General features: G+C 44.3%; 1 protein-coding gene across 1 annotated transcript in view; it reads right to left on the bottom strand.

Annotated features, from left to right (window-relative positions):
- Window positions 1-14,340, bottom strand: part of LOC122552262 (complement C3-like) — a 125,670-nt gene extending 111,330 nt beyond the window's left edge. The window contains exons 1-6 of the mRNA XM_043694949.1: window positions 14,202-14,340; window positions 10,507-10,696; window positions 8,083-8,245; window positions 5,332-5,402; window positions 3,990-4,081; window positions 1,460-1,542 (exon numbers count right to left, since the gene is read on the bottom strand). Coding sequence (XP_043550884.1) covers window positions 1,460-1,542; window positions 3,990-4,081; window positions 5,332-5,402; window positions 8,083-8,245; window positions 10,507-10,696; window positions 14,202-14,293 — 691 coding nt within the window. The 5' untranslated portion in view covers window positions 14,294-14,340. The remainder of the gene's footprint in view (window positions 1-1,459; window positions 1,543-3,989; window positions 4,082-5,331; window positions 5,403-8,082; window positions 8,246-10,506; window positions 10,697-14,201) is intronic.

The following is a 14,340-nucleotide window of genomic DNA, read 5'->3' as shown; positions in this document are numbered from 1 at the left end:
AACAGGCCCTTCAGACCAACAAGTCTACACCGACCCTCCAAAGAGCAACCCACCCAGACCCATTCCCCTACATTTACCCCTTCACCTAACACTACAGGCAATTTAGCATAGCCAATTCACTTAACTTACACATTTTTGGACTGTGGGAGGAAACCGGAGCAAACCCACGCAGACACGGGGAGAATGTGCAAACTCCACACAGACAGTTGCCTGAGGTAGGAATTGAACCCAGGTCTCTGGCACTGTAAGGCAACAGTGCTAACCACTGTGCCACCGTGCCACCCGTAATCAACTTGTAATTATTTAATTTGCCAGAAAGTGATTTCTTTTAATAAAGAGCCTGGCCGATATGGTGAATGGGAATTAGTTTATATTGGAAGAGTTTTTGACTAACAATGTAAACAGCAGAGTACATGAAGATTTCTGATAGAAGATTCGGGATTATTTGGTGGAAGAACCCCCTTATTTTTAAACTATGACTCTTGTTATTGACCTGACACTATGGGCTGGATTTAATGGAAGCAACCAGTACGTAGTTTGTCTCGGTACGTAGTTTGACAGCAGAGGGACTTCTCCAGGTTCAAGGACCCTAGGGGCAGAAGTTTCACCTGCTGAGAGAGTTTGACTGGAGGTAGCAGTGGTATCGAGCAGCAGTGCCACTGGGAGGGCAGTGGCCGCTGCTGGTATGGCAGTCATTGCCCAATCATTATCATGTGCTGGGCATGGATGTGTGTTGGCAGGGGGTTAGAATGGCAGGGCTGAAGCTGTGGGAGCAGGAAGATGAGGGTCATCAGAACGAGCAGAGTATGGCTGTCTGTGGACATCCATCCTTTTGATACTGGCTCTCAATTAGGCACTGAGCACCTTCGAATGGGAGACTGCCCTGGGAAACCATCAGCAAACCTGCCACATTTGTTTATCATGCCCTCCATGATGCTTGGGGTGGGGGTGGGGGTGGGGTAAGGGGGGGGCCTCTGCCTCTGCTGCTGAGAAATGACAACCTTACACAAACATTATTTCAGGCTTTTTGACTCGTGGGAGACTAACCATAGGCCTTCCAGACAGAGTCTACATCAAGCGGGGACACGGGAATGGCTGGTATCCTTTCCAAATACCACCTTCTTATCAAAGTCGATGTCTCCCAGTCACCAAACTTAGCCGGAGGGAGCCAATTCAATAAACCTGAACTGTGAACATCATCATTGAGGGAAGTATCCAAATACTTTCAGCCAAGGTCTTGATTTTAACCTAAAATCATTGCAAATTGACTCAGCATCATACACTGAAATACTCTGCACTAAGTTTTGCACAAACACAGCCAAAATGGATAGGTTAGGTTTTCCAACTGCAATCTTATTCTAGGTTTGTTCAAATCAATGCCTAGCAATGTTTTGATTTAAACCAGCCAGAACAGAGAAATAATAGACCAGTACATTAAATAATAGACCAATTTACTCACCATATTCCTTAACTTCAAATTCAGTGGTGTAGTTTACGTGGCTGGCCTCTGAGTAGCTCACAACAATCTTCCACATTCCAATACTGGAAATTATATCAGTTAAGCAATTATCAACCATGATTATAATGAATGACACAGCAGGCTTGAATCACAGAATCTCTACAGTGAAGGAAGAGATCATTTGGTCCATTGAAACTGCACTGAGCCACCACCCCCCATCCTATCCCCATCATCCCACATTTACCATGAGTAACCCACCGAACCTGTACATTCCTTGACACTATGGGGCAATTTAGCAAGGCCAATCCATCTAACATTCACATCTTTAGACTGTGGGAGGAAACTGGAACACCTAGCAGAAACACATGCAGACACGGGAGAAGGTGTAAACTTCAAATAGACAATCACCTAAGGCTGGAATCAAACCAGGGTCCAAGTTCTCAATGCCTTCATTTTTGAAGGTCAATATCCCATGCACTTTGCTAACCATTCTCTCAGTGTGTCCTGCCACATTCAACAGGTCAATCTATATTTACCCCTCAGATGGCGACGAGACAGACTACAGATGGGAAGACCTGGAAAAATGGTGCACTGAGAAAAACCTAGCTCTCAAGGAACTCATTATTGATTTTCAGCAGGATGTTACTCATGCCCCCCCTACACATTAACAGCACAGAGATGGTACAAGTGGAGAGTGTCAAGCTCCTGGGAGTGGTCATCAACAACATGGACTCTTCATGTGGAGGCACTGGTTACAAAGGCTCAACAATGTCTCTTCTTCCTCAGGCATCTGAGAAAATTTGGCATGATGGCGAATACCCTTGCCAACTTTTATAGGTGCGTCATCAAGAGCGTTCTGTCTGGATGTATCACAACCTGGTATGGCGACTGTATCATTGAAGATCGGAGATGGTTACAGAAAGTGGTGGACTCGGCCCAGACAATCACAAAGGCCAAACTCCCATCTATAGAATCCATCTATCAGGCCCCGCTGTCAAGGAAAGGCCGCCAGCATTCTCAAAGATCCATCCCACCCTGGTAATGCTTTTCTACAACCTCTACCATCGGGGAGAAGGTACAGATGCCTGAATACACACACCAGCCGGTTTCAAAACAGTTTCTACCCTATTGTTGTTAGGATACTGAATGGACTCACAAACTCTGAGCATTCGCCTGTACCTGTGATTTTGTTTTTGCCGCTGTTTACCTATTATTTATTTATCTATGCTACTTAACTCTGTGATCCGACTGTATTGCTCCCAAGACATAGCTTTTCACTGTGCCCCGGTACACGTGACAATAAATCCAATTCAATTCAACTCCTCAGTTCCTACATTCACTTTGTTCTTACATTGTTCTTTCCACCTACATCCTGTCACCTTAATCCTTCTACCAAATACACCACCTCACACTTTTCTGTGTTAAATCCCATCTGAAACTTGTCCCCATATTCTGCTGGCCTAGGTCCTGTCACAGGCATTTCATTGTATTTCACTGTCAGTCACACCACTAAGTTTGGTATCATTAACATTTCAATATTTCCCTCTTCTGTATCCAACAGTCCTAGATATTTCTCTGCAACAATAAAAGCTCTGGAGTGCCCAGTCAAGGTCAGCGTACTGTGGCAATGTCACTGAGTTCCGGTGCTTCGAGCTAATGCTCAAATCCCACCACAACAGCTGGCGACATTTAAATGCAATTGATGAATTTTGAATGGGGGTCTCAGTCAGGGTGATCAGAAAATGATTGCTATAAAAACCCACTTGGTTCACAACTATACTTTAGGCAAAGAAATCTATTGACATCCTTATCGATCTGGCCAACATATGACTCCAAACCATGTTGGAAATGGGGTTGATCCTTCCCCTAATCTCTGAAATAGTTCAGAAAGCAACTCAGTTGCATCAAACTATTACAGAATCAAAGAGAAATGAAACAGGGAGACCACCAAACATGAACATGGGGACTTCTATTTACATCTACTCACTCCTGCTCACTCAGACTCAGATTTATCGCCACTCATTGCTCCTTCACGTTCACATTGATATTCTCCCATCACTCTCACACCTGCTCCCTCAGAGACTTGTTCTTGGATTGGTTGTCATAAGTCAGTTCCTGAGCTCATCTCCCTTCTTGATAATTTCAGAAAAATCAAAATTGAAGACAATGTTTTTTGATAGTACGTTCAATTCTGAACAGATGATGTCCAGTATGTCAGTAAAATTTTATCACAGTCAGAATTTCTGTGTTCCTTATTTACTGATTATGGTCACTACGTTGGTGTGTATACATGGCAATACCTCCACATATAAGCTCTCCTCCAAGCCCTCTCACCATCCTGACCTGGAAATATATCGCCGTTCCTTCAGTGTCACTGGGTCAAAATCCTGGAACTCCCTACACCAAATAGTTTGCAACTCACTGCCACCTTCTCCAGGGCAAATAGAATTGGGCAAATACTCACACCTGATGAGTGAATTAACAAAAATGTTTATTTTACCAAGCTCCCATCTGCACCTTTTACACTTACTTTGCAATCTTAGGAATTGGAAAGGTGAGTCCGATTATGCCAGAAGTTCTGCCTGTTGCTTGAGTCCTCTGCACAATAACACCTTGTGGATTCTGAATGAAAGATTTGTAGTGAAAAACGTTTTCTGTCCTGACTAGAAGAAATAATTAATGGCTATGGCAGCCAACTGCTTTCTTTAAACAGTCTACCAGAGTACACATCCAAACACTTCACCGACATATTTGTTTCTTTAAGACACAGAATGCAATTCTAACACTCGGCTGTATGGTCAACTAACAGTGATACCCATGGGATACCAGTTCATCCGAATGTAAGTTTCAGGTGCCGAAGAAGGAGCTTTCCTTCCACTCACCGTTTTGTGGGAATTCACAGGTACAATCTTTAAAGTTTCATTTGCAATATTGTCTTAAGCAGTGACAAAGAAAGCTAATCCTTCCTTCCTGTGGTTCAACAAGACCAGAATTATGAACAGTGCAATCCTTGTGCTTCACGTGGATCGATAAATCCATTGGACCAGTCAATCTGCATCCACAGGCTTCCATACCATTGTCTGTCACTGTAGCAGTTACCACAAATCCTCCAGCAATGTCTGCTTTTGTGCTGCAAATACTCCTGGCAGCATTATGGTGGGAGAAACAGAGACAATGTTTTGACTCTTCAGAACATATATTGGACTGGAAGTGTTAACTCTGTCCCTCTCTTTTCCAAAGATGCTGCCAGACTTGCTCAGTATTTCCACCACTTACTGTTTTCATCCTGAACACTTGCTCAGTTGGATTTTACGCACGTTTCATTTTAGGTACAACATAAATGCATGTTGTTACTATAATAGAATCCCTAGAGTGTGGAAACAGGCCATTTGGCCCAACAAATCCACACCGACCCTCCAAAGAGTAGCCCACCCAGACCCATTTCCCTACCTTCTTACTGTACATTTACTAGCGCACCTAACCTACACATCGCTGAACACTATGGGCAATCTTACCATGGCCAATTCACCTGAACCTGCACACCTTTGGACTGTGGGAGGAAACGAGAGCACCCAGAGAAAGTCCAGTCAGACACAGGGAGAATGTGCAAACTCCACACAGACAGTCACCTGAGGCTGTCCCAGGGCCCTGGAGCCGTGAGGCAGCAGTGCTAACCACTGAGCCACCACACTGCCCAGCTGCAATCCTATTTGGGATAAGGTCACCCTGCTCTCTCCAGAGGTTTGAGCAGACACCTATCTGGTTCAGCCACAACTTCACAAACCGAGATATCGAGGAACTCCAAATCTCACTGTGTGAGGCGTGAGCCAAACAGATTTAGATTTGTTATTACACATGATAATATACATCACCACAAAATCAACCAGGGTGCCTGTTCTTGTAGGTTTCATTTCATTGTCCACAGTAAGCAAACGGTAATTAACTAGAGAAAAAGGGAATAACAATTAATTTACATCGTATGTTTTCACAATGAACTGAAATGCAGGTTTTCTTCGTTAATAACAGTGTTGTGAAAGAATAAATATTATGATGATTTGTTCCGTCCATATACAGGCATCCCACTGGCCTCCCTGTCAGTGTCCCCATTTTTGGAGGATTTTTATTTGTGTGACTGTAACTCCTGAACGTTCACATTACTGAAGACCTGCCCTGTTTCTCATCTTGTCCTCACAGACTCACTGGAACCTTTCCCAAAGGGTATAAACGCCTCTGCTGCACTAACACGGTGGGACAGTGGTTAGCATTGCTGCCTCGCAGATCCAGGACCTGGCTTCAATATCATTCTCAGCTGTTGTGTTTGCTCATTCTCACTGTACCTGCATTGGGTGTCCTCCGGTTTCCACTCACACTCCACAGATGTGCAGGTTAGGGTAGAGAGTGGCTGTGCCAAATTTCCCCACAACATCCAGGGATTGGTGGTTAGCCATGGGAATGGGGTCGGGGATGGGTTTGGTTGGGGTATTTGTCAGAGAACCTACAGAATTCGATGAGCTGAACGATGTGCTTCCACATTCCACACGACTGGATAAGGAATGGATGCGTCTGGGAGCCCGGGACCAGGCAGCCACCTCCTAATGTGGGGCTTGAAGCGGGGAGAGACTACGGGGTGGGGTGAGGATATGAGAGAGCGGCAGTCACTCAGTCTCCATGGAGATGTGACAAGCGCAGAGACACTGCAATGTGTCCACAGGGAATAACGTCCAGCCTATTGGAAATGCAACAAATTCTCCCATCTGTACTGATGAGGATCAGTAGAAGTCTCCTCCCCACGTTACTGGGGGTGCTTGACCCAGTACCTTCCAGATAAAGGATAATGCTTATTCCTTGAAATTTTGGACAAATGGAGGATGTACTGAGGCTGGGTGATGGGAGTCCCTGAGAGCTGCAGCATTGTGTTGAGTTAAGAACGTCCTGTGTTCAGACAGAGCAGTAACCTCTGCATCCTGCAGTGCAGCAGCAATGCAGGCGAGACTCATGGGGAACCTCCTTCAATAGACCTGATTGTGGGGTGGGGGGTGGGGGGAGGGAGTTAGAGTGAGTGAGGGAGGACGCTGCAACCAATAGTGTCAGTGGCAGAGCATGATCCTCCGTGGGAGGTAAATGCAGTAACAGGGATAGAGTCATAGAGAGGTACAGCACGGAACAGACCCTTCGGTCAAACTCGTCCATGCCGACCAGATATCCCAACCTAATCTCATCCCATTTGGCAGCATTTAGCCCATATCCCTCTAAACCCTTCCTATTCATAAAACCATCCAGATGCCTTTTAAATGCTGCCATTGTACCAGCCGCCACCATTTCCTCTGGCAGCTCATTCCATACACGCACCACCCTCTGTGTGAAAAAGTTGCCTCTTAGCTCAATTTTATATCTTTCCCCTCTCACCCCAAACTTGTGCCCTCTAGTTCTAGATGGCAGAGTGCAGAAGATCACAAATCCTCTCCCTTCATTGCTGTTCCCAGGCCACGGATACCAGACTGATCTGAGTGGCACCTTCAGACCAGGTTGACTGGGTCTGGTGCCGTGGTCTCCTCTGGCCATCCCGAGGAAATAGGCTGGTGCTCCTGTGCACAGCCCCACTCACCAGGACCTCCACCTTACGCTGTTCTGTCTCCAAGTCACTGTCAGTAAACCGGATGCCACAAAAAGGAAGGGCAGTTTGCAGCTGGCACCAAGTAACCTGGCACAATGCTGGCCTTTAAATGTGGTGCTGCCAGCGGGTGGGATTGCTAGAAGGTTCTGACAGTGACAAGTACTTCCAGTGTAACACTGCGTGAGCGCCTCATGGTGGAGGCCCAATGCTTACATCATGAAGATCACGTGCTAGAGCTCATTGAGAGCAACCCTCCACAACATTGACACTCTGCCGACCTCTGGGTAAATTCAGTGCCCAGTCTAACTCAAATAACCTAATGGAAAGAAACACAACACTGCTGTAAAAGAGATCACTGTTCTGAAGTTGGCCTGCCTTATGCTGATGAGATAATGATGAGGATTTGGCTGTATGTTTGGAGGAGGAAGAGGTCATTTAGGCTCTCCAGCCTGTTTCAATGTTGAAGGGGATCACAGCTGACCTGTGACCTAACTCCTTATACCTGCCTTAACCCATAATACAGACAATTGTTGATGTGCCATCACTGAACATGTTAAAGTAGATTTTTTTTATCTTGAGGTGAACCAATGGATGTGGGGCAGGTTAGACAGTAGGAGGTAAGGCACAATATCAGCTACGATTGTTGGAATAATGTAATGAGCTTGAGAAGCAATGTGACCTACTCCTGACCTTACCTCTTATATTTTAGTGTTTATTAGCATTCGGTGAACAAAACTCTACCAATCTCAGTTTTAAATTTAACAAATTATTCAACATCAGTTGCTATTTGAGAAAGTAAATTCCAAATTTCTGCAACTGTTTCTGTAAAGAGGTGTCTAAATATTTGTCTTCAGTGGTTTTAATGCAGACATTTTTATCCCTGAAATGGCAAGAGTTCTATCCTCCATTTCCAACATCCCTCAACTTGCTGTCACCTCCTTACCCCATTTCTCACACCCACTCATTCATACTTCATTCATGCATTTGAGAGATGTCAAGACGTAATTACCAGTGTGAGTTGGTGTGTAGATTGGTTTATCAGTCTGGATAAATATGTGTCCTAATTGATATGAAATAAGGATGACTCGCTCCAAGTGAAATACTGATGATTGTGCTTCCAACAGCACATACTGGGGCAAGACAGATTCTTGTCTAATTTTTTCCCTAGGTATCTAGAAAGGAAACATAGAGAGAAATAATAATTGAATAAAATGTAGTTATTTCACAATAAATGTGCAGGGGGTGGTTTTGTGCATGTGGTATATGTTGTGTGCCTGTGTGTGTATGTTTAGTGTGTGTTACGTGTATATGCGTATGGTGTGTGTTGTATGTTTGTGTGTTTTTTGTGCATGTGTTGAGTGTGTTTGATGTGTCTTGTGTGTCTTTTTTTGTGTGCGTATCATGTGTGTGGTGTTTAGTATATCTGTTTCTGTGTGTGCATGTGTATCTGTGTGAGTGCATTTGTGTCTATGTGTGTGTGCATGTGTGTATGTATGTGTGTCTGTGTGTGTATGCGTGTCTGTGTGTGTGTGTATGCGTGTCTATGTGTGTGTGGGTGTGTGTGTCTATGTGTATGTGTGTGTGTGTGCGCGCACCAAAGTTTCATTGCTTACATCCAGAAATGGGCACAGAGAAATTCAGGACGGAAAAGGAAGGGTCTCCAGGTGAGGATGAGAGAAGGTAGAAATTCGAAACAGAAATCACTGAAGATTTCCAATTCATGAGAGCGCAGGAGGCAACATTGAAAGTCACCAACGTACCACAGAAGAGCTGGAGGACACGGCCTGACTAGCACTAGAATAATGGCATTTCACATCTCCCACAAAAAGATGGGCATGACTGGGACCTACGTGAGTATCCATAGCAACAACTTTCATTTGGAGCAGGTGAGCCATGTTGAAGGATAAGTTGGGGAAGATATTGTAGGAAGTTAGGGAAGAAATTACAAGGCCCCTATCAGAAATATATGTATATATAACCACGGGGGTGAAGTGCCAGGGGACTGGAAGGTGGCTAATGTTGTGTCTTTATTCAGGAAAGGGTCATAAAGAAGGCATTTAGCACGCTTGCCTTCATTGCTCAGACTATTGAGTGTAGGAGTTGGGATGTCATGGTGAGGTTGTACAGGATGTTGGTGAGGCCTCTTCTGGAGTACTGTGTGCAGTTCTGGTGGGCCTGCTATAGGAAGGATATTATTAAATTGGAGAGGGCTCAGAAAAAGATTTACCAGGATGCTACAGGACTGGAGGGCTTGAGTTATAAGAAGAGATGATAAGGCTCGAACTTATTTTACTGGAGTGGAGGAGGTTGACAGGGCATCTTTATGGAGGTTTATAAAATCACGAGGTTCCAAGATAAGTTGAAAAATAAGGGTCTTTTCTTGAGTGTGTGGAAGTTCAAAACTAGAGGATATATTTTTAACGTGAGAGGAGAAGGTTTTAAAAAGGACATCAGAGGCAACTTTTTTACACAGAGAGTAGTTCATGCCAGAGGAAATTTTATAGCTAGAACCTTCACAAGACATTTGGACAGGATACGAATAGAAACATTTGGAAGGATATGGGCCAAATGCAGGCAAGTGGGACTAGTTCAGTTTGGGAACACTGTGAGCGTGGACTATTTGGAGTGAAGGAGGAGAGAGTGAGGACTGCAGATGCTGGAGATCAGAGCTGAAAAATGTGTTGCTGGAAAAGCGCAGCATCCAAGGAGCAGGAGAAGAAGGGCTTCCTGAAGAAGGGCTTATGCCCGAAACGTCGATTCTCCTGCTCCTCGTATTTGGAGTGAAGGGTCTGTTTCTGTGGTGCATGACTCTAAAACACTAAGATGCTCAGAGTGAGAACAAGTTCAAACAGGTGAAAGGAGATGGATTGGGTGTCCATTCGAGGAAGAAGCAGCAAGTTCTGACACTACCTTATTGGAAGATGGAGGTGGAGAGAAATTGAAAGTCTATTGTTCAAAGGAGGGGCAGAAATCTGGGAACTGGGGGCATTGGAAGAGTCACTGACTTAGGGAAAGTGATATTGTCTAAGAGGAGAACAATGATTGATTCAAGATGTGAAGAAGTAATTTCGATGGAGTTGGAGCAGGCTGGAACAAAGCAGACAGTCTTGGCTATGGATTTTAGGAAGGAGGTAGAATGGGTTAATCTGAACTGAAGGACGATGAGAATGAAGGCTGTGGAGGGGAGATCCCCAGAGGAGATCATTATGTTGACCCAGACCTGTGTTTATTAAGGTATTCTAAATAAAGACTGTTACCTTGTGAAACTACAAGATAACTGAACAAAATGATTTAAACATTTCCATTCTGAAGAAGGATCACTGAACCCAAAATATCAATACAGCTTTCTCTCCATGGATATTGCCTGACCTGCAGAGTTTTTACAGCAATTTACAGGTTTGCTTTGAAGTTTTAATGCTTTCAGTTGACCTACCTGAACTGGTACTGAAATCAGGTAATTATTAGTTGATGATAATCGGCTTTCAGTTCTAAAAATTATGTAACTTTTAGTGAAAAATGATAAACGAATTTCAACATTTAAGTCTTGGCTGCTGTGGTAGCCTTCCACAACTACATTTTCTTCATTTCCGACTCGCAGAAGATTTGGGGCAGTCAGTACGAATCTGTCAGAATAAATAAAGAAATTACCATTTCCTCAACTGCAGTTATATTGAGCAAAACCCAAAACTAATTGGTCCTCTGACCATTACAGAGCAGAAATCGCCTTTACCTCCATTGATTGAAGTAAATCAATTCGCAATGAATGGACCAGAAACAGGAATTGCTGGAGAACCTCAGCAGGTCTGGCAGCATCCGTGGAGAGAGAAACAGAGTTAACCTTTCCAATCTGGGATAGCTCTTTCTCAGAGTTCCTTCCTCTGCAGAAGTCAGGCCAGACTCCAAACATTAACTTGGTTTCTCTCTCTACATGCTGTCAGACCTGCTGAGTTTCTCTAGCAATTTCTGTGTTTGTTTCAGATTTCCAACGTACACAGCACGTTGTTTTATTTCAGTGTAAAAATGGAACATTGTTATGAACTGTAACAGCAATCTGGATGATTTATTCAATGTTTTGCACCATCACTTCTAAGCTCCAATAACAGGATCCTCTCCCTCTCAGCTGAAAGGCTTCACTCTTGAAGCTCCCAAAGCTAATCAGGTGTTTGGGATCTGCAGAGGGTAAGAGTCCAAGCCCACTGTGATTCAGTACATGGCTGACTATATCTCAACATCATTCACCGGACTGTTTTCCAAACCCTTCACACCCTAACTCAACCCAATGTCTGTGGAAAAAGTGAGGACTGCAGATGCTGGAGATCAGAGTCAAAAGTGTGGTGCCAGAAAATCACAGCCGGTCAGGCAGCATCCGAGGAGCAAGAGAATTGACATTTTGGCACAAGCTCTTCATCCAGAATGTCTGAAGTTCCAGTTGCCCACATTTGGTCCATATCCCTCTCAACATTCCTGATGAAGAGCTTATGCTCGAAGCGTCGACTGGTTTTGAAAAGTTGAACAGGATCCAATTCAGACTCAGAACCAGGAACAATCCTGATCAGTCCAGGATGAGCAGGTGGTGTCCTCTTCTGAGTTCAGGACAAAGAACCTGCTCATTATTTCACTGCTTTCCTTTCACACCAATTTGGAATGTCAGGATTTGTATCCACAGCAACGATGTCTCAGTGACTCATGAATGCAGCCTATCATTCAATCACGGCTGGGACCTGGAGTCACAGAGTAATACAGCATGGAAACAGGCCCTTCGACCCAAACTGGTCCATGCTGACCACGATGCCCATCCAGCTAGTTCCAATTGTCCGCATTTGGTTCATACCCCTCTAAAACCTTCCCATCCATGTACCTATCCATTAAATGTTGCTATTGTACCTACCTCAACCACTTTCTTTGGCAGCCCCTTCCAAATATGCACCACTCTCTGCGTGAAGAAGTCACCTCTCAGGTCCTTCTTAAATCTTTCCCCTCTCACCTTAAACCTAGTTTTCATTTCCCCAACCCTGGAAAAAAGACCATCTGCATTCAACCTATCAATGCTCCTTATGATTTTTCACGCCTCAGTCAGGTCACCTCTCATTCTCTGACATGCCAAGGAATAACGTCCTATCCTGGCCAACCTCTCCCCATAACCCAGGCCTAATGGTCCTGCCAACGCCCTCACAAATCCTCTTTGCATTCCTTCCAGTTTACCTATGTCTTTCCTATAACAGGGTGACCAAAACTGGAAAGAATACTCCAAGTGCGGCCTTACAAATGACTTATACAACTGTAACATCCCAACATCCCAACTCCTACACTCAATCTCTAGCGAAATAGATTGAGGTTCATATATTGCAAACAATTGGACCCAGCAGGGCCCTCGCTCCCAAGATGCAGCCCACCCAGCATTAGTTGACTGCAAAATCTCAGAGAGACTGCTACCAGAAACACACAAGAGGCAGTCAGACAATTATTAGGAGATAAAAAAATACCCTTCAAGTTCCGAATATTGGCTTGCTTGCGGACTTCCACAAAAAAAAGGCAAGCAGAGTTCTGAATGGAAAAATAACCTGGAGTTGTCACCACAGTTTCCCAGCATTTGCTATTACCCTCTCCAGCAGGAAAGCCCAGGTGGGCTAAACCTGTATCCTCTGTAAGATCTGGGGGCACTTGACTGGGTGGATGTGGAAGGAGTGTTTCCTCGTGTAGAGGCATCTGGAACTATGGGTCGCAGTTTAACAATAAGGGGGCACCCATTTAAAACAGAGGTGAGGAAATAGTTTTATTTTCTCTCAGAAGGTTGTGAGCTTTTGGAATTCCCTGCCTCAAAAGGCAGTGGATGCAGCATCTTTAACGTTTTGCTTTGGCAGGTAGATTCTTATTGAGCAAGGGGATGGAATATTGTCGGGGAAATGTGGGAATACCGAGTTGAGGTTAAAATCAGATCAGCCACCAACTTATTGAATGTCTGAGCAGGTTGGAGGGGCCGAATGGCCTACTCTTATTGCTTTGTTCATACGATCCCAGGAAGCCTCGGTAACTGGGCCGTACTGAAGTAATTTCTTCCAAAAAGACCCCTCCCACGCTGCCGCTCTGTGCACACTTAACAAGTAGGGCAGGTAGGATAACACTAATCCCTGAAAGAGTATGTAAGGAAGGAGGCCGATCTCTCCTGGATGCAGTGAAGCAGTAATTTTCTATCTTTTGTTACAATCCCTCTTGGTTCCAGACAGAATGGTGGAGGACAGTTCAAGGCACAGTGTCAATGTAAAGCAATGAATGACTCCAAAACTGCGCCCATAACTCGTAATATTTCTAAACTGCGATGGAGACAGGCCTTAAATCTGATCTGAAATTGGAAAGTGGCTATTCAAGTTTTTCCATTGAAGTTGAGGCATAATCATGGCACTTAATGTTTTGCTACAGCTGTGACACAAATTGCTTAGCCTTTCTGGGAACAGATTGTACCTGCAGAAGTGATCACAGATATCTACTTTTCCTTGGATGTTGTTGGTAACTTCCCTAAATTGATGCACCTTCCCTGTAGCAATGCAGAAAATATCCGTCAGCGGGAAGGTGAGCCTGTGTTGTGCATAATGTCAGAATTCTGAGGGAATAGTTATTGAATGACCAAGTTCAGAGAGAAACTGTATGGACTACCGAACATAGGAGTATAAGAAATAATCCTACAGGCTCCTCAAGCATGCTCTATCATGCAATAGGATTGATTGGACGCATACACTTTCCTGTGATTTCCCTGTAACCGGGATCTTTTTTCAGCCTGAAATATGCACAAGAACTCTGCATACCCCCACAGCTCTCTGTAACAAGGAGTTCCAATGATCCACTCCTCTGAGGGGCTGGTACTGTGACCAGCTCACTGAAAGGGTGATCAAATCAGTACTGCAAATGAAGGTATCTTGAGAAACAGTAGGATCCTTTAAACTGATCAAAAAAGGTAATTATGATATAAAGGACATTTAAGAGATGACAAAATATCCCAACGCCTCCCCTTCTCACTCAAACCCCAGCCAGCAAACATCTCATTTACAGGATCACATCAGGAAGCTGTCCGATGTGCAACATTTTCTAATATGGTTGGTTATTTATGAAACAGAAAGAATCCATAATACTTACAGTGGGCTACAGTGGAACAGTGCAGGAAGAAAGGCCAACAGGGCAAGTAACAAAGAGGTTCTCCTCATGTCTGCAGGCCACCTCACTAGCATAAACCTCTCCAAATCATCTGGTTAGGTTGTATGGAAAAACTCACAAA

Source organism: Chiloscyllium plagiosum, chromosome 8, assembly GCF_004010195.1.
Source record: "Chiloscyllium plagiosum isolate BGI_BamShark_2017 chromosome 8, ASM401019v2, whole genome shotgun sequence".
Taxonomy (NCBI): domain Eukaryota; kingdom Metazoa; phylum Chordata; class Chondrichthyes; order Orectolobiformes; family Hemiscylliidae; genus Chiloscyllium; species Chiloscyllium plagiosum.
Note: the sequence above shows the minus strand (reverse complement) of the source record. Positions and strands in the feature narration are given on the sequence as shown.